Source organism: Bufo bufo, chromosome 1 (assembly GCF_905171765.1).
Source record: "Bufo bufo chromosome 1, aBufBuf1.1, whole genome shotgun sequence".
Classification (NCBI taxonomy): domain Eukaryota; kingdom Metazoa; phylum Chordata; class Amphibia; order Anura; family Bufonidae; genus Bufo; species Bufo bufo.
The window spans coordinates 423126910-423148574 of record NC_053389.1 but is presented as its reverse complement, the minus strand read 5'-3'; the positions used below and the strand labels follow the sequence as shown (position 1 = coordinate 423148574).

Sequence of the window (21665 nt, the reverse complement as noted above, 5' to 3'; positions counted from 1 at the left end):
GTCTCCCATCGGCACCCCGCAAATGCGATCGCGGGGTGCCGATGTGTGTGAAGCCTGCCTGGGGTCTGATGTAGGCCCCAGACCAGCCTTGAGTAATTTCCAGCAGGCTGCTCCTCTCTGGCGCAATCTGCTGGTCAATGTCAGAATAGCATTGCCATTAAAATGCAATGCACTATAGGGATAGTGCATTGCATTTTAAAAGCAATCAAAAACCTGTCTGTTATAATCCCCTTGTGGGACTATTAATTGGTAAAAAAAAAGTAAAAAATAAATCATTTATTCAATTAAAAAATCCCATTAAAAAATTATGCTTTTTTTTCATTGAAGATACGCTTTTCAATGAAAAAAATTGCAAAAAAAAATCTTTCCCATATGTTTGGTACTGCTGCGTCTGTAACGGCCCGGACTACATAAACATAATGTAAATTATCCCCTAACGTGAACGCTGTAAAAAAAAAAGAAAAGAAAAAAAGACTGCTCATTTATTCTTAGTTGCCACCTAAAAAACGTATTAGCAAGCGATCAAAAAGAGCCATTTACTCCAAAATTATACCAATGAATAATACAAGTTGTCCCCCCAAAATCAAGCCCTCACACAACTCCATATAAAGAAAAATAAAAAAGTTATGGATCTTGGGAAGTTGCAATGCAAAAACATTTTTTTCTTAAAAAAAAGGGGTTTTATTGCAAAAAAGTAGTAAAATGTAAAAAAACTATATGTATTTGGTATCACTGTAATCGTACTAACCCAGAGAATATATATGTAAAAATGCAGTGGCAGTACTGTTGTTTTTCCCATCTTCCTTCCAGAAAGAGTTAATAAAAGTTAATCAGAAAGTTATGTGTACCCCAAAATAGCGCATTAAAAACTACAACTTGTCCTGCAAAACACAAGCCATAGATGGAAAAATAAAAAAGTTATAGCTCTTGGAACGCGACAATGAAAAAAGGAAGAAAAACTCTTGGTCAGTAAGGCCCAAAACAGGCTTGTCACTAAAGGGTTAAGGGGACTGGGTGTGTATAGTTATGTTTTGGGGCGGAGTTAGAGGTGCAGCCTAGTATTAAAAAAATTGCTGCGGCCCGCTGCACATATTGTCCCTCTTTGTGTTTTTCAAAAGTTGGAAGCTATACCATTGGGGTCTACAATTTAATTCCAAATGGATCAATAATGTTTGTGGAAAAAGACCCTCAGAAACACAAGGAGGAGATACAAACTGCAGATGTTTCCCTTGGTCAGATTTGAACTCAGGACCCCAGCACCACAAGTTTTAACCACTGAGCTAACATGCTGATCCATGATACCCTAGAACATACTGTAATAATAGATTTGAGGACTCTAGCTACCTATATGAATATAGGCCAGGGATCACCTTTGGGACTCCAGCTGATCTAAAACTACAACAACTATCAGAACCTTCCTTTCACTTTTATGGGAGTTAGAAGAACAGCCAAGCAAGTGTGCATGCTGGGAGTTGTTGTTTCACAGCAGCTGGAGTCCCAAAGGTTGCTGATATCTGATGTAGGTAGTAAATACCTTCTGCTTTTGTTTGTGAGATGTTTGTCAAGTTTATATTTAACTGCACTGTAAAGTTCATACTTCAAGGGTGGCTGGAGAAGTCCACGGCCAGATGTCTTGGCTGTACTCGTGAACTCTGCTATGGGGAGGGGCAGGGAGCTCAGGTCAGAGTACAGTGTGACAATTGCCTAATCATAGTAAGGCCAAATATGTAAACATTTCCTCCTATTTCCATTTGCCAAAATGATTATGTCTGAATAATACTTCAGAGTATAAAATGTCTTTGTACAGGCTATAGCTGTGTTTGTAAGTGATATCAATGACCATACTACTACTGTGAGTAATTAACCCACCTTTACCCAGCAATGTTCACAAAATACTAAAACTACAGTTCAAGTTCAAGGGAATCCGTCACTCCTATCTTGGACCACTATCTACAGTAATACATGAGTAGTACTGCAGATATGGAGTCCAGATCACTTGTTTTTATTTTCCTACTGCCCTCCATTCCCCCGAAATACACAGTCAGGACTGCTGTGCTGTTCTAACATAATGGAGAGGACTCGTGTGCGCATGCACAGCAGTCCTGACAATGTATTTCAGTACAGCTTTGAGCACTGACAGCGGGGAATGGGGACAGTAGGAAATTAAAAAATAGCGACCTGGACTCCTTGGCTGCTGTACTATGCATGTATTACTGTAGATAATGGTCCAAAATCAGCGTGACAAATTCCCTTTAAAACTGACGTCCAGTAGCTGCCTAATGAACAATAGGGAAGATTTATTAAGGCTATTCTCACACCTGTGGCAGGGTTCTCAGGCAGGCTGTTCTGGCCGCTACTTGATCCAGCATCGCCAGATACTGCTGCCTGTCCACCGGACCCCATTTACTATATATCCGGCCGCTACTGCTGTATGCAACATTTTTTGTCCGGCCCATTCACGGCATTCTACACCGGAACATCCTGCTGCAGTCTCAGCCACTTTTGTGCAGGATCTTTATAATTAAGGCACTTACATTTTTTATGTGTTTACGCCAGAAAACATCTGCCACATTCAGTTTTTTCTTTTGACACTGTTCCATTTTCATAAAGTAGACAGAGTCTTCACAGAATGATACTAATTGGTATGAAAGTATAACTAGAAATAAAAAGACCCAAACTGTTTTGCTTAGCATTCCATCCCTGTAAAAGCAGGACCTCAATCAATTAGGCCTTTTGTAATATGCTTTAAACTAGTGGGCAGTTGTGCCCAATTGATGGCCCATCATTTCCAAAAAGCTGATGCAAAATACCCCACATACCAATGCTAGGTGGTGATGGGGACAAACCTCCCTAGCGTTATCCGTCCCTGTCACCACCTGCCATTGGCTTCTTCTTCCGACACCAGATTTTTTCATCCTCTCACGGGGAGAAGCAGCTGCGGCGGTGCTGGGACCAGGAGCGGCGCAGGGAGCGGGGAGCCAGGTAAGTATATTCATTGTGAGGGGCCCGGCATATGGGGGAGCATTTGTTAGCCTCAGATAACCACTTCAATGTAAAAAATGAAAATTAGACATCATATAGTACATGACAATCTCTTTCTAGCGAAGCTAGAACCAGCCCTGTACCTCACATCGGTGCAGAGATCTCCCCATTCATTACACTGCTAAATTTATATCCAGCTGCAGCTCAAGGGGAGTGTCTTTTCTGCTGCAGCTAAGGGGGCGTGTCCATGCTCTCCCTATCACAGCTCAGGAGGCAGATGAAGGATGAAACTGAGCATGTGCGGCCATCTCAGTGAGCTGGACAAAGAAATAATAAACAGAACAAAGAGCCGGTGGAGCTATACAGATACATTTTATTGAATAACTCAGTAGCTATACAAAATTCTTAATTGCATGCAATTACAAAAGTATTTAGATCTAGGTGCTGGTTTGAAAACTAGAATATTTTTTCGTGGGACACCCCCTTTAAGCTGACACCCAGCTGCAGCGACGACACCTGCCTACAGAGATAACTACTGTGGTTACTTAAAGAGGACCTTTCATCTGTTTTACTTATAGGAGCTAAATACCTGTACTTGCGGGGTACCCCCTGCTGATGCTGCCACCCAGTTTTATATTTTTAAACATCGCCCCTACGCCCCACTGCGCCCGCCTGAAGTTCTTGCGCTCAGTATGTAAATACTGAGCATAGGAACAGGGAGAGGAGACACCAGGGTTTCTCAATGGGCTATGCTGCGATCTAATCACATCGGAGAGTGTTACAGCCAGGGAGAAGGCGGCTCCCCTTGAGAAACCCTGGCGTCTCCTCCTCCCAGTTCCGATGCTTAGTATTTACATACTGAGTGCAAAAACTTCAGGTGGGCGCAGCGGGGCGTAGGGGCAATTAAAAAAAAAACGAAAACTGGTGGCAGCATCAGCAAGTACCCCGCAAGTACAAGTATTTAGCTCCTATAAGTAAAACAGATGAAAGGTCCTCTTTAACCCCTTCCTGACCAGGGCCGCTGCGGGTGCCATAGCGACAGGTGGCCGCCTGCTTCTTATAGCAGACACCCGCGGCTCATGTCCGAAACTGGAAGTAATGCCGATCTCAGACATTTAACCCCTCAGATGCCGTGGTCAATCCTGACCAGAGCATCTCAGCGTGCTGAAAACCGAAAGTGAACACTTTCGGTGGTGCTACGGCTCCCCCGTGTGGCGATCAGAGGAGCCGGAGCTTGCAGCAGCCCCTGTCTTTGTGAATGATAGGAGGCTGCTGCATAGTATTTCCTATTGAGCCCTTGCCTGTAATAGGGAAAGTAGTAAAATCATCATAGATTCCAATGCAAAAAAGTGATCAAAAAGTCATACACACCCCAGAATGATATCAATGAAAAGTTCAGATCTCCCCACAAAAAATAAGCCCCCATACAGCTCCATACACATAATTACAAAAAAGTTATAGGGGTCAAAATATGGCGACAAAAAAATAAAACAGATTTTTTTTCCCACTTTTTTTTATTTTTCATCACTATCAAAATGAAAGAAAAACTATACATATAAGGTATCTCCGGATTTGTACTGACCTGTAGAATAAAAGTAACTGGTCAGTTTTATCACACATTGAACGTCGTAAATTAAAAAAAAATTAAAACTGTGATGGAATTTGGCTTTTTTTTTTCAATTTCACCCCATTTGTAATTTTTTTTTTCCGCTTCCCACTACATCATATGCAATATTAAATGGTGGTGTTTGAAAGTACAACTCGTCCCACAAAAAACAAGCCCTCATATGGCTATGTGAACAGACAAATAAAAAAGTTATGGTTCTGGGAAGGCAGGGAGCGCAAAACAAAAACAAGAGGCGACTATTATGTAAATTATTGTTAAATCGAGTGAAACTGCACGGTAATCGAGCAATGTAAAAGCAATGAACGATAGAGCGACAACTGTTAGATTTCTCGTTGATTCGATAGTGTGCGGGCACAAAAATCACAGTTGGATGTTAACGATTTCATTCGTATAAACAAGAATCGTTCACTGCACACTACTCAGATTTCGCTTTGTGTAAATGTAACACTTTACACGATGAAACATGTGATCAAAATTACGATTTCGTGAACCATAATTGTGTCTAAAGGGTCATTGTTGAAATGTTCACTACACCAAGAAACGACTTGTTCATCGCTCAATCGTACCGATTATCGCCTCGTGTAAAGATACCTTTACTCCATCCACCACACAATGGAAGGAGCTTTGCAGCTCAGTTGCCTGCTCAGGGTGCAGGGTGTTGGACCCACACTGATTTCATATTAATGGCCTATCCTGAGAATATTCCATCAATATTAAAATTCTGGAAGGCCCCCTTAAAGGTTTTTTTTTCCCTTTTTGCAGCTGTTTAGGGGCAAAATTGTGCCCTTACAATGTAATAAAATGGGGACTGTTCATAATTTCACATAGATTGACATGGATAGACCCACTATGTTCATGACAGAGTTGACTGGGACTAGTGATATCACCAAGTAGGTGCGATGATTTTATTGCTCTGACCAGTGGTGTACATACAGGGGTCGCAGGGGTCGCAGTTGCGACCGGGCCCGGCCCTCCAGGGGCTCGGGGCCCGGCCGCCTGTGAACCCCCCTGGCCCCTGCAGCCAGTGTTCCCTTACGTCTAAGTGGCGCGGGTGGGCGGCCGCGCAGCCATATCGCGCTGCTCAAGCTGCTTGCAAAATGTCTGTCATGTGCCTCCTGCCCCGTCTGTCTGCTCCTTCCACTTTATGAATGAAGCAGGCAGGCGGGGCAGGAGGTGCATGATGGAGGGAGAGATGTCATGCTGCGCACAGGCAGCACAGCAGCAGAAGGGCGGGCAGCGGCGCTCTAGTTCGGCTGCCCACTGCTGGTCATGTGAGGAGTGGTGGAGTGGTGTAGCGGCCGCCGCTCAGGAGACTTGTGGAGCAAAATGTCCTGCAGTAGAATTAACTCCCAGAAAGGTAGGAGTTGCCCCCGATGTGTGCACAGCGCCGGGCACTGCATCGGCCCCGCCGCAAGTGTCCCTGCCTCCTCCCTTCCCCCCCACTAATACATTACTTTACTAGAAGGCACTTATGGGGATATCTGTGGAGGGCACTGTTGTGGGGGGATCTGTGGAAGGCACTTATGGGGGAAGGTAGGAGCTACCCCCGGTGTGTGCACAGCGCCGGGCACTGCATCGGCCCCGCCGCAAGTGTCCCTGCCTCCTCCCTTCCCCCCACTAATACATTACTTTACTAGAAGGCACTTATGGGGATATCTGTGGATGGCACTGTTATGGAGATATCTGTGGATGACACATATATAGTATAAGATGCTATATATGTGTCATCCACAGATATCCCCCATAAGTGCCCTCCACAGATATCCCCCATAAGTGCCCTCCACAGATATCCCCCATAAGTGCCCTCCACAGATATCCCCCAAAAGTGCCCTCCACAGATATCCCCCATAAGTGGGGGATGGAGGGGGCCCCATAGATCAGTTTTGCACCGGGGCCCCATGGAATGTGTGTACGCCACTGGCTCTGACCTTTTTAATCATGTTGCCTACTTGGGATTTGTCACGGCACTTGTTGGAAGAGCACATTTATCACCTGAGATTATATTTTTAGTTAGAATTGAAGCTAGATATTGTTTTACTCATTTATGAATTTACATAGCCCACTCTCAACAACACTGACCCGGGAGGGACATTCATTACAGTCTTGCGGATTGTGCTGGTGACAAGAGGGGGGTGATGCATTATGAGAGAATGATCTTCTGGGAAAAGGAGAAGTCCCTGGTACAGGCTTGATAAGGAACTAGTGAGAAATTCCTTCTCCGCTGTAGGAGGGAGGGGTTGAGTCTGCATACACTTGGCTCACAATCAGTGCATTCTACACTTGGAAACTACAGAGTCACACACCTAAATCCTGTCAAGACTCCTGCCATGCACAGCACAACAGGGGAAGCCGTGATCAGAGGCAGCGGGCCGGCCTGGTAAGGGGACACTAGTGGGGCTCTTGTGTTTGGGCAGGAATCATTTGGCTCCTCTCTCATCTCAGCCTTTATTTATAGAGTGGAGCCAGGCTTGTCTACTGCTGCTTGACATGTGCACAAACCTTATGTTATCTCTCTGCTCACTACATTTACAAAACTTGAAAGATCACATTGTTGCTTTTGACATTGACCTCTGTGATTGCTGTTCTGATCATATTTTTAGACTTCTTGTTTTTTCTTCTTCTGGAAATGCATTCTCAACCATGTCCTTACTTATGTTGTCAATTTTTACTGATAGTGACTATGTTGTCATTTACATGCATAATCTTAGGCTATCATACATGTATCTGTTTTACTTCATGCAATAGTGCTTGCCTATTCTGTTCTGCTGTATACAGATTGCACTCATTCACACAGGTCCATGGTGATTTATCAAAACTGAGGTAAAGGAAAACTGGTTTAGTTGCCCATAGCAACCAATAAGATTCCACCTTTCATTTTTCACAGCTTCTTTGGAAAATGAAAGGTGGAATCTGATTGGTTGCTATAGGCAACTAAGCCAGTTCTACTTTGCACCAGTTTTGATAAATCTTCCCCTATGTCCCCAGTGAGGTTTACATTCTATATTCTCAATTTTATATGTCCTGGTGTCAGTGTCCTAGGAAAGAAATCATTATATTTTTATATTAAAGGGAACCTGTCGTGTTGAACATGGTGTCTTGTGCTGCAGGCAGCATGTTATAGATCAGGAGGAGCTGAGCAGATTTATATATAGTTTTATGAGAAAAGAGTCAGTGAACGTGTAATATATACATTTAAAGGGAATGACCTATTGTTTAAAACACGTTTTTATGTTGAACATACTTTTAAAGATTTTTTGATGATATTATTTTTTTTATTTTCTTGTCAATATCTATATTTAAACAAAAATCATAAAATCCTGCAATTTTCGCACTAGCCACTAAGCCTAATAATAGGCGCCACTTCTTGGTCTGTACAGATCACGTTACTGCAGTTACCTGCTTATCTGTCATTCTAATCCTGCCTGTAATGATATCACCTCTGTGTACAGATAAGACAGGATCCACCATTCACAATAGGTGATTGTCAGAGCTTATCTATTTTTTCCTTGTACAATGTCCTCTGCACAGGTGACAGAACATGCCTAGAAAACTCTCCTATACAAGTCAATGAGGTCCCCTCCTGATCATTGTGTCTATGGCCCGTGGGGCTACTGTAAAGCAATTTTCTTAATGCTTTCTAAATGCTGTTAAGAACAGCTCAGGCAAGATGGCCGCCCCAATAATCATGTTCACAAAATAGAAGAAATAAATCTGCAATCAGAAAATAAAAAGAGATTAGAAGAAAATGAGATGTGCTACTATGTAGTTTTAACTGGCAGATAAAATTTTGGTGACACATTTTCTTTAAAGAGAAACTGTCACCACAAAACATAATTCAGTCTAAAGGCAGCAGTTATAGTGCAGGAGGAGCTGAGCAGATTGATATATAGTCAATGTATGTACAGTGACACCAAAAACCAACCACAATGCTTGTCTAAAGTCAGCTCGAATGTCCGTCAAAATTCCTCATAGTCAGCACTAGGGATGAGTGAAGTGAGCTTCGGATCCTAGATCCGAATTTCATTTTAATGCTGTACGGAGATACGTCTCCGTACAGGATTAAAATGTATTGGCGCCGGAGCGGCAAAATGAGTTATCACAGTGAATAACTTCGCCATTTGGTTATTAACCTTAAAAAACATTTTAATATAGGCATCCATAGTCGACTTCGGTACTGACTGGTACCTCGGTATCGAAGCCGACTTTAAAAGCAAGTTCTAAAATGGTTTTCAAGTTGAAAAATCAAATCCTATACATTTCAAGCCCATACATTTGAATACTGTACGGAGACGAATCTCTGTACAGCATTAAAACTAAGTGTTGAGTAGAGCGACTTCAGATCTAGGATCCTAAGCTCGCTTCGCTCATCCCTAATCAGCACCATGTCAGCCACAAAGGGCAACTATAATGCCAATAGTGCCAACCACCATACCCCTAAGAACCAGCCACAGTTCTCCAAAATACACAGTCTGGACTGCTGTGCCATTCTAATATGATGGAGAGGACTTATGTGCCCGCATGCAGCAGTCCCAACAATTTTGTACTGCAGATAATAGTCCAATATTGTAAACTATATCTCTCTAGTCAGTGGAAAAGGAGATTCCATTGCATAAAATAGTGCAATATATTACTGAAATCTCTGGTGCTGTGTGTGAGGAACTATTTTCTATGAAGGAGAGGAACAGAATAACAGGAGTTAACAGGACCTGGGGTTTCAGGTCCTTCATGAGCTGCTGCCCACCCACAGAAAGGGAAGAGGAGACGTTTTACAGATAATGTGAATAAAAATGAGGAAAAGCTGAAGAGCAGTGTTTTTTTTTTTTTTTTTTGCATTTATAAAGTTAAAATGCTGGTATTATATACTCCAGACATTTTTTATTTTTTTCTTAAAAAGAACCTTTCATGGGTCCAGACATTATGAAATAAGTAGCAGGTTATGTAGGGCATAGTCCATGGATGTAAGATCGCTTACTATTTTTTCTAGGCATTGCTCCGTTCGCCCGCTGTGCCCTTGTTTACTTCTCCCACCTGGTATGCTAATGAGTATTATTGGTACAGGGAGGAGGAGACTGCCCTGTTTCTCAATGGGTGGGAGAAGGTGAGCTTTTTTTCTCCCTGGCTGTGATGCTCTCTGCTGTTATTGGACAGCACTACAGGCCATTGAGAAACAGGGCAGTCTCCTCCTCCCTGTACCGATGATATTCATTAGCATACCAGGTGGGAGCAGTGAACAAGGGCACAGCGGGCGAATGGTGCAACGCCCAGAAAAAATTGTAAGCGATCTTACATCCATGGACTATGCCCTACATAACCTGCTACTTTCATAATGTCTGGACCCATGACAGGTCCTCTTTAACTGATAGGATAACTCATTTAAGATGCTTGATGATGACAGTGTTGTGTGAGCAATCATCTGTCACGATCAGTGTGGGGGGGAACTCCACACTGAACACAGGAGGGAAGGGGAACAGTAACTGGGCCTGGAAACTAGGGAAGAAACAGGTCACCTACTAGACAACCCTAATCCAGGCCCTGACTACCTAACAATATGAATAGACTTTGAAGGTAGGAATATTCATATGCAGGATACCTAGGCCCTGATTTCCCTATAAAGCCCTGGAATAAGTATAGGACCAAAGACAACCCATTCCTCTCCAGATGGACGAATGAAAGTCTCTGTCTCAGGCCCAGATACAACAACAGGGAATATAACAAATACAAATAAATGCGACAATTAACTTCTGTAGAGATGGAAGAACAAGAAAAGCAGAGACAATCTCACACCAGCTCAGCCAAACCCAAATGAAGTTATCTACCGCATAGTCAGAAGGGTGGGGTCAGACTATAATGGGTAGAAGTGATGACCACTGAGCAACAGCTGAGAAAAGGGAAGTGGTCATTAACCCTATCAACACTGAATAAAAAGAAATCAAGGAGGCAGTTAGATTCCTCCACGCTCAGCCAGTCTCTCTGATCTCCTGACACCAGTCACCTGAGGGACCGTGAAAGTACCCCCCCTTCTACGGGTGACCACCCGACAGGATGGGCTCTGTGAAAGGCCTTTACCAGACGATTCGCAATAACATCGGCCGCTGGAACCCACATCCTCTCCTCTGGTCCGTAACCCTACCAGTGGACGAGATACTGGAGCAATCTATGGAGAACTTGGGAGTCCACAATCCTGCTGATTTGAAATTCTAAATTACTGTCCACCATGACAGGAGATGGGAGGCAAGGAGGATGGCTCAACAGGTTCGACACATTTCTTCAACAACGACTTATGAAATACGTTATGAATTTTCAAAGCCTGAGGAAGTTCAAGACAGAAGGCTACAGGGTTAACAATGGCAGTAATCTTATATGGACCACAGAGCATACCACCTTCCAAGAAGGTACCTTAAGCTTAATGTTTCTTGTAGACAGCCAGACAGAATCACCCACTCCCAGGTCCGGACCATTCATATGTCTCCTGTCAGCTACACGCTTATACCTGTTGCCCATCTTTTTCAGGTTATTTTGAATTTTCCACCAAATCGAAGACAAAGAAGAGGAAAATCGTTCCTCTTCAGGAATACCGGAAGTCTGAGAACCAGAAAATGTGCCAAACTGCGGATTGAATCCATATGCCCCACAAAAAGGTGACTTATTAGTGGACTCTTGTCTACGGTTATTTATGACAAACTCAGCTAACGACAAGAATGAAGACCACTCCTCCTGATTCTCCGAAACAAAACATCTCAAATAAATCTCCAGATTCTGATTGGTGTGCTCCATCTGTCCGTTCTACTGAGGATGAAAAGCCGAAGAAAAGGACAATTGTACCCCCAGTCGAGTACAAAATGCTTTCCAGAATCTGGAAACAAACTGAGTCCCCCGATCAGACACCACATCAGAGGGAATGCCATGTAGTTTCACAATGTTATCGACAAACACCTGTGCAAGAGTTTTGGCATTTGGTAGAGCAGGCTAAACTGATCAACTACCACCAGGATCAAGTTTTTTTCCCGAAGAATTATTTAAATCCGTGATAAAGTCCATGAACAAATGCGTTCAAGGTCTGGACAGGATGGGCAACGGAAGAAGAGATCCAGAAGGCCGAGTATGCGTCACCTTAGCACGAACACAGGTACAACAGGCTGACACATAGTCCTCAACACACTTACGCAGCCCCCGGCCACCAAAATCTGCGTGAGTTGAGATCGACAGTGAATCTACTCTCAGGGTGTCCAGCCAAGACAGTACAGTGATATTCCTCAAATACCTTGTGACATAAGTCTGAAGGAACAAACAATTTCCCTGGAGTCCGGTGCATCCTCTTGGGCCTCCAACACCTTAGCCTCAAGATCAGGATATAGGGCAGATATGACTACCCCTTCACCTACCCCCTCAGGAAAGCTGCATGACAAAGCATCTCCCTTGACGTTCTTAACACCAGGGCGGAAGGTGACAATGGAGTTAAATCTGGTGAAAAACAGCGACCATCTGGCCTGCCTTGGATTCAGTCTTTTAACCGATTCAAGGTAAGCCAGATTTTTGTGATCAGTAATTACTGTAATAGGATGAATTGCTCCTTCCAACCACTGGTGCCATTCTTCAAAAGCCAACTTAATGGCCAGCAATTCCCTATTACCCACGTCATAATTTCTTTCACCAGTCAAGAGTTTTTTAGAGAAAAAAGCACATGGCTGCCATTTACTAGGTGAAGGACCTTGCGACAAAACTGCTCCCACCCCTACCTCAGATGCGTCAACCTTTACAATGAATTTCTGAGATACATCTGGTTGCACTGGAATAGGGGCTGAAGCAAAACCTTCCTTCATAGCAGAAAAGGCTTGTAATGCCGCCTCAGACCAAACAGAGAAATCGACTCCCTTTCTAGTCATGTCTGTTAAAGGTTTAACAGCAGTTGAACAGTTCAAGATGAATTTACGGTAGTAGTTCGTAAATCCCAAAAACCGCATAAGCGCTTTCAGATTTTCGGGTCGATCCCAGTCCAACAGCGCACAGCCATTCTCGGGATCCATACGAAAACCTGAGGATGAGTGCAGGTAACCCAGGAATTGCACTTCCTGAACAGCAAAAACACATTTTTCCATCTTCGCATACAATTTATTCTCTCTTAGGATCTGTAACACCTGTTTTACATGATCCTGATGAGTCTCCATGTCTGGAGAATAAATTTGTATGTCCTCCAGATATACAACAACAAATCTCCCCACCAGATGATGAAAGATGTCATTGATAAAGTGTTGAAAAACTGCTGGAACATTGGTTAACCCAAGAGGCATGACCAGATTTTCAAAATGACCCTCAGGGGTATTAAAGGCCATCTTCCATTTGCCCCCCCTCTTTGATACTTACAAAATTATATGCCCCCCTCAGATCCAATTTAGAGAACACCTTGGCACCGACAATTTGATCAAACAAATCCAGAATCAAAGGAAGGGGGTATGGATCATAGACAGAAATACGGTTGAGCTCACGGAAGTCCAGACATGGTCTAAGGGTACCATTTTTTTTTTTTACAAAGAAAAACCCAGCTGCCACTGGGGATTTGGATGGTCTGATATGACCCTTCGCTAAGCTCTCAGTGATATACTCTCGCATAGCCTTTCTTTTGTTTTCACCTTGATGCTGAATGTACGGACAAATATTCACGAAATGCCCCTTTTTTCACAACAAAAACAGACTCCCTTCATTTGACCAGAGCTCTTACCAGCAGTCCCAGGAGTAGCTCCCCCCAACTGCATAGGCTCCTCACAAGGTGTAACCACAGGTGTCTCTTTACCGTAAGTGTCAAAGGAAGCCGCCACCTTATTTGACAGTGTGTCCTGAGGGTGAGGACCCTTAGATCTCCCCCTCAGGCGTCTATTCAGACGTACAGCAAGGGACACAGCTGCTTTCAATGACGGTTTATATGGCGGTAGATAATGTCACGATCAGTGTGTGGGGGAAACTCCACACTGAACACAGGAGGGAAGGGGAACAGTAACTGGGACTGGAAAATAGGGATGAAACAGGTCACCTACTAGACAACCCTAATCCGGGAAGTGGTCATTAACCCTATCAACACTGGATAAAGAGAAATCAAGGAGGCAGTTAGATTTCTCCACGCTCAGCCAGTCTCTCTGATCTCCTGACACCAGTGATAGGGACCGTGACATCATCTCCCAAACAGAACCTTAGAGAAGAGCTGTGAAATACACTAGCTCCGTCCACATTCAGATGCACAATAGTGGATAGGACATCTTCTCCAAAGTTTCTATCCTTGACTGCTGAATCTTTACAATGTTTTCTTTGAGATATTAGAACCATTACATTCTATAGACAAGGGCTATCTATAGCACTGGAATGTTTTGAATATCACCTTAATGTTTTTTGCATGCAGTAGTTAAGGTTTAGGAAACCCATTTTAATATGCCCTAGTAGAGAATTCTGAGTTAGGCCTCATGCACACGACCGTTGTGGCCGTTGTTCCGTTTTCCGTGATTTTCTGCGGACCCATTGACTTTCAATGGGTCCGTTGAAAACTCGGAAAATGCACCATTGTTATCCGCGGCCGTGATCCGTGTTTCCTGTCCATCCAAAAAATATGACCTGTCCTATTTTTTTGACGGACAACGGTTCACGGACCCATTCAAGTCAATGGGTCCGTGAAAAAACACGGATGCACACAAGATTGGCATCCGCGTTCGTGATCCGTGGCTGTTGGCAACTTTCACACAGACGGATCGCAGATCCGTCTGCATAAAAGCTTTTTCAGATATGAGTTTTCACTTCGTGAAAACTCATATCCGACAGTATATTCTAACACAGAGGCGTTCCCATAGTGATGGGGACGCTTCAAGTTACAATATCCTACGAACTGTGTACATGACTGCCCCCTGCTGCCTGGCAGCACCCGATCTTTTACAGGGGGCTGTGATCCGCACAATTAACCCCTCAGGTGCCACACCTAAAGGGTTAATTGTGTGTATCATAGCCCCCTGTAAGAGATCAGGTGCTGCCAGGCAGGAGGGGGCAGACCCCCTCCCTCCCCAATATTATATTCATTGGTGGCCAGTGCGGCCCCCCCCTCTCCCTCCCCCTTGTTAAAATCACGTTCCGAATCCCCCATCATTGGTGGCCAGTGCGGCCTCACATCTCCCCCCCCTTGTTAAAATCACGTTCCGAATCCCCCATCATTGGTGGCCAGAGCGGCCTCACCTCTCCCCCCCCCCAGTTAAAATCACGTTCCCCCATCATTGGTGGCAGTTGAGAGTTCCGATCGGAGCCCCAGTTTAATCGCTGGGGCTCCGATCGGTAACCATGGCAACCAGGACGCTACTGCAGTCCTGGTTGCCATGGTTACTTAGCAATTTTTAAAAGCATTATACTTACCTGCGAGCTGCGATGTCTGTGACCGGCCGGGGGCTCCTCCTACTGGTAAGTGACAGGTCTGTGCTATAGGCAATGCGCCGCACAGACCTTTCACTTACCAGTAGGAGGAGCACCCGGCCGGTCACAGACATCGCAGCTCGCAGGTAAGTATAATGCTTTTAAAAATTGCTAAGTAACCATGGCAACCAGGACTGCAGTAGCAGTCAAACGGACGAAAAAACAGTCACGGATCACGGACCAATGGAACCCCGTTTTGCGGACCGTGAAAAAATACTGTCGTGTGCATGAGGCCTTAATCGATGGGGATTCTTTGGTTTCAGGCAGGTATCTCTTAGCCAAAGTAAGGAACAGAGTGTCTCTCATTCTGGGAGTCCTGTCTTACAATACGCAGACAGCTAATTGACTTGAATGGACACGTTATAATGCTTCATTTCAAATCTGGTTGTAATGTAGGGAAACTGAACACTTATTGCCAGGTTCACTCTTCAATTACAGCTGATCTCTGGGGAAGTTGCCATACAGACTCTGTGCTCAGGGCTTTGATATGTACATGAGTGCTAAAATGAGATTATGTAGATCATATGACTATATAATCTATATTGCTATGATACTGATAGAAGGCATAGACTTGTGACAAACTATGAGTAGTGGCACCCCTGCCGATCAGCTGTTTGAAGTGTTCACTGTGCTTGTGCGAGCGCTGATTCCTCTTCAGAGTTTATTGTAGCTCGTCTCCTTTGTAGCGGTGGCGCAGTGTAATTACAACTGCTCGTCCCATTCACTTGAGGACAGTTCGTCAATATTACAGCACTGCAGAACTGCTTTAAAGGGGTTCTCCAGGAATTAAGAAAATGAAAATACTTATATATTACTTTATTATAAATATATTCCCAAATACCTTTCACTAGTTATTATGGCTCAGGGGGCAATCATTAGTAGAAATAAAATGGCCGCCTTCCTATTAGTACACACAAAACCCATCCTAATCACACAGCAGGACAAGTTATTTCAGAACACTGAGCTAAAGAGCTGCCTTATCCTCCTCTCTGATCTACTTTTCAGGGATTATGATCCTGAATACAGTTTAATGTGATTTTCAGCTGAATTCTCTGTAGGAATGGAGTTCAGGAGGAGACATGAAGTACGAAGAGGAGGTGGGGTGAGGCTGATGAACACCAGCACATTATCAAAGTCTGTCCTGTCCGTCCTCTCTGTACTTCAGGTCTCCTCATGAACTCCGTTCCTACAGACATTCATCAGACATAGATCAAATTAAACTGTGTTTATTATGATTATTCCTGACAAGTAGGATAGGGATGAGACAGCTCTTCACCTCAGTGTTGTGAAGTACCTTGCGCTGCTGTGTGATTATGATAGGTTTTGTGTTTACTAATAGGACGGCGGCCATTTTATTTCTCCTAATGATTGCACCCTAGACATAATGAGCCATTATAACTAATGAAAGATATTTGGGAATAAATTTATAATAAAGTAATATTTAGGTATTTTCATTTTCTTAATTCCCAGAGAACCCCTTTAAGCTATTATAAGTAATGGTTGGCCATAGCTCTATAAATGGTGCGAACTTTGCCCTGACTACATTTCATGTACAGCACTGAAACACCCTAGTAAAATGTTATCTTGTCAGCCAGTGATTCCATGGTGGACATGGTCTTGCACTAGTATTGCACAAAAGGAAAAGAATCTTAATTTTAACAAACTTCTATACAAAATTGAGTCATATTATTATGACCACTTCCTAATTTCGACGTCGGCAGTTGTAAAAAGGCATGGTTATTGGCTTTCGAGAATAGCAGTATTTCTAAAACCGTGCAGTGTGTGAAGTGTTCACATGCTGCTGTGGTGAAAGTGCATCGTGAGTGGACACCATTGCGAATAAGAGACGTGAAACTATGGAGCACCACCTGCCATTGATGTGATAGGTGAATGTCGGTCACAAAGGTGCACAAGGGTGGACTGACATGCTACAGTGGAGCAGCTCACTACCAAAATGAACCAGGAGGCTACCAGATATGTGTCTAAAACAGCAGTTCAGTGACACCACCTGACTATGGGGCTCAAAGTAGATGGATGGTTACAGCACCTTTGCTAACAAAGTTGCATTGGCAGAAAAGGCTTCAATATTTGCGGTATCGGAATTAAACTTCCACTGTTTGGCAAAGGGTTGCCTTCACAGATGAGTCAGGTTTTTCACTTCATCGAACGGATGGATGGTGAGTCAGGTGAGAAACATCAGAGAACAAACACCCTGCAACCATTGCTGGAAGAACACAAGCTGGTGGTGGCAGTGTTATGGTCTGGGGAATGTTTTCAGGGCATTCTCTGGGCCAACTCATCCATGTGGAAGGCACTTTCAACCGATTTGGGTATGAATCCATCCTTGCAGATCATGTATATCCCTACATGCTGATTGTCTTCCTTGGGGCGGATGGGATCTTCCAGCAAGAAAATGTGGCATGTCACACAGCTAGAAATGTCTTATATTGGTTGGACGAGCATGACCATGACTTCCAAGTACTACCTCGGCCCCTAATTCCCCAGACTTGAACCTAATTGAGCATCTGTGAGATTGCCTTAATCATCAGTTCCCTCTATGGATGCTCCCCCATGCACCCTCCAGCAGCTGTGGGATGCACTGTAGTAAGCATAGCTCCAAGTACCTGTGACTACCTACTGTACCAGGACGTTATTGAGTCACACTCAGCCCGTCTAGTTGCTGTCCATGCCGGACAGCAACTAGTGGATCCACCGCCAGTTCAGGGGTTTATTAAGACTGGTGCCCCTAAGTCTTTTTTCTTGGAAATGACATAAACCTATTTTCACAAAACAGGCATGATTTTTAATCAGCAGGATGAAGCCCATCGTGCAGCATACAGTACATGGTTTAATAGGATTGATCCTGCTGACAGGTTCTCATTAACTTTTGTGAAACTACAAGACCCAGCATACCATGTCAGTCTACATAAAGAGGCTTTCACAATAGCTGTACACCACTGGTTTACATATAGATTGATTTTTCCTATTGAACCATGACAGTTATAGATTTTATAGGACTGAAATTGAAAACCCAAGAGAATGCAAGGAATTCTAGGACAGGAGTGGGAGCAAGGAACTCATTCTGCATAAACCAGGCCATTTATACTCCTTTTACAAGGCCTCTGCCATTCTGTCTCCTCCTCCAGCCTACAGATGTGCGGTGCTGTCAAAAGATGCATTGTGCAAAGGACTGGGATCTTGTCACAGCAAAATCATGTCACTGCTCTACACTCAGGGCACTGTCATTGCTGTGCTGTAAGAGACCCTCATACCAATGGGCTGCTGTCTAGGAATCCTCTGGGGGAAGAAACTCTTCAGGTGTCCAGGTTAGTTCAGCTGGAACACAAAAAAAAGACACAAAAAATCATGTGAACTATGAATGAATTAACATCATCTCTAACATTCTGACATATCCATTTCTAGTTTGATGTTTCCATGTCCTCCACAAAGCCGATCTTGAAGAGTTAATCACATTAAAGCCTTTTAGCTTTGCTTTTGAGTTTTTAAGTGATTGTTAAGTGGCGTTTCTTGGAGTGAGCTGGCTTCTTCCGATCTGCTGACCTCACTGTATCTTCTCCCGTAGCATTAAGGCAGGATATTAGATACTTGGCCACTCTTCCAGAGGTAAATTGCAGTTCAGTTCTGTTCACTGATACTCGTCCTATTGACTAGAACTGATTGTTATTATCCCAATGAGGTTTACAGTTTTGAATGAAGTCGTAAAGTACTTCTTATAGGACATCTGAGCATTCCTTTCTAGGTAAATGGCTTGTTATGTAACTGAACCTGGCATACCGCACCTATAAACACAGTCATATCTACATCTGATAAGAGGCATAGATCAGTACATGTGGTTAGTGGCTTCCTAAGAGCCACATTTGACATATAGATAAAGGATACTGTCCGCAACCATTGTTCTGTTCCGTGGGGCCTCAAAAAAATAAATAAATAGAACATGTCCTATTCTTGACAAGAATAGGCATTTCTATTATGGGATACCCATTCCGTTCCGCAAACTGCAGAACACACACGATGATACGCAATTTGTGGACCGCAAAACACGGCGCGATTGTGTGCATGAGCTCTAACTGTGAACTGGATCAATGTGGTGGTTTACTGCCAAAGCACTTAAAAGTAACTTAAAAGTATTCTATTTCCTTCATTGTAAATCCCAAATGTTGCATATACACAGAAAATAATCTTAGTGCAGTTCTCGGGGTAATGGGCTGGTCCTGCCTCCTGGTTAGTGAGTCTTTGTAGAGCAGGCCTTAGGCTCCATTCACAAAACACGGACAGCAGCAATGTGTGTCCCGCATTTTGCGGACCGCACTAATTGAATATGCCTATTTTTTTCGGGAACGGAAATGCGGACTCGGAAGTGGTCCCGGAAGGGTCCGCATTTCCGGAGCTGGGCCGCACAGAAATGAATGGGTCAGCAATTCCGTTCTGCAAAATGCGTAACGAAATTGCGGACGTGTGAATGGACCCTTAAGCATATGTTTGTGTGAGCTGTTGAGAACTAGGCCTAGTCCAGGGAACCTTCATCCCTGAGATTGAAACCTACCAAAAAAGCAACTAAATATAAAGACGACTAGAGAGCAAGAGAACAGACATTTTACAGATGTTTGAGAACCACTTAAAGGCCATGCTGGACAGACAGTATAAGATATATCCTGAAGATTAGTGTCCTTCTCTCTGTCCTAGGTTTCCCTCAGGTGAGGTAGCAGAGGGAACATGACAGAATACTGATCCGTTGCTTCATGCTTCACTACCTTTAATCCTACTACTTTGAATGTGCAGTTAAAGGGGTTGTCTCACCTCAAACACTGGAGGCATATAATTAGGATATCCCACCAATGATAGGTGCTGGTCTCAACTCTGGGACCCCATCTCTCTCTAGAATGGGACCCCCAAAGTAAAAAAGTCAACAACAGCACACTACATGGCCCCCCACCATTCTGACGCATCTGAACTAATGATGTATGCTCTCCTTCACTTTGGGCACTCACCTCTAGAGATACATGGGGGTCCCACATGTAGGACCACCACCTATATGACATTGGTGGTATATCCTAGCAAAATGCCACCAATGTCTCAGATGACTGCACTGAAGGTAGACCTGAGCCACTCTGTGCACCCTTGACCCTACCATTCCTCTGCCAGCGTTTTGATTGACAGGCCAGGTTCCTGTGTAGTCATCTCACCTGGCTTTGTCAATCAAATAGGAGAGGGAGGGGCTGGCATAGAAAGCAGGAGGAGCATTTTTAAAATTTAAACTTGATCCACACATTATTTCTGTTTGGTGGCAGATGCCTTCTTCTCTGTCTTCTGACCTGTAAAGTGGTGGCTGCCATTTTGAATTTTTGGGAAATTTGAGACAAGTTGAATCAGGTTGGAATCAGTTTAGAATTGATTCGCCCATCTTTATGTATTACATCATAGCTTGTGTTTTTTTACCTTATTGATTATATCACATTCAGGCACAAACTTTATGTTTTAGAATACTGTTTAATTTGGAAATTGTCACTTTGCTGTGTGATGAACGGATGTAGCAGTAAAATCCATGCATGTGTGTATTGTATGTTTAGGGAACATCTTCATACAATCCCTCTTGGCTTTCCTGCATCTTCCCGGGAACAGGAACCTCAGGGACAATCCTAAAATAAAAACATGAATCTCATGAGTGTTTTCTTCATGGATGTCAGTTTCCTGTACAATTGTTCTCCTGCATAAATATAGCCATTAGCGTTTTTTCCTCCCACAATCTGTTGAGTCCCTCAGAATAGGCTGCTAGGAGGCTCTGAGCTGCGTCGATTCCATGTGCACTTGGGTTTGCTCCTGTGGTGTGTTCTGGAATTTTTGTTCATCTCTTCCTTATTCTCCAGATTCTCCCTCCGCTCTCTACGTCTCTATTTCTCATGTGTAATTCTATTTTTTCAGCCACGCTTTTTCTACTGACGTGTTCCTACAGTAAACAAGGCTCACCTTTTCTCAACATAGATATCTCCATGGATACTGACATCCCCCCACCCCATGTATTTGAAATACCAGCCTTAAATAGATGGGAATTGGGACAGATATAGAAGTGCAAGCTGATAAGAAAATGACAATAATTCTCAGGAACGCACTTTCTCCAGCAAAGCTTAACCCTTCTACTGACACATTCTATAGATCTAACAAAGAGGCTGAGCTGTTTGTTTCAGGGTATGTCTGTAATGACTTGGGGATTGAGATTCCATTACTGTTACTATGTATCGACTGATTGAAGGATTCCATGTAATGTTTTCCACAATCTTCAGTGTCCTCTGCAGGTAGAGGATCTGTGGACAGCACCGACTCAGGATTCCTGGCCGGCTGGACACACTGGCAAAGCTGCAGTCCTCACAGACAAGAAGGATGTCCCGCTGTGGAAACGATGGCATCAGGCAAGTAAATATCTTGGATTTTTGTATATTTAGTGGGTTGATGAATGTGTGCAGTGTCAGTGTGGACATTCTGATTGTATTCTGTGTTATAGCTAGAGTAATAGCACTGATTATATCATATCACGTTCACTACCATTATTAATACATCTATCTCCTATGGCACTGTACATTTCAAAACAAGAGTTTTCTGCCAC

The 21665-nt window shown here is 43.6% G+C and overlaps 1 protein-coding gene across 4 annotated transcripts in view; it reads left to right on the top strand.

Moving 5' to 3' along the window:
* Positions 1-6906: 6906 nt before the first annotated feature.
* Positions 6907-21665, top strand: part of SH3TC2 (SH3 domain and tetratricopeptide repeats 2) — a 114489-nt gene continuing 99730 nt past the window's right edge. For 3 of the 4 annotated variants that reach the window (XM_040406413.1, XM_040406406.1, XM_040406398.1), the window contains exons 1-2: positions 20823-20889; positions 21346-21471. In XM_040406413.1, coding sequence (XP_040262347.1) covers positions 20865-20889; positions 21346-21471 — 151 coding nt within the window. In that variant the 5' untranslated portion in view covers positions 20823-20864. Of the gene's footprint in view, positions 6987-20822; positions 20890-21345; positions 21472-21665 lie in introns of those variants that run through there. The other variant, XM_040406420.1, reaches the window with a different exon arrangement.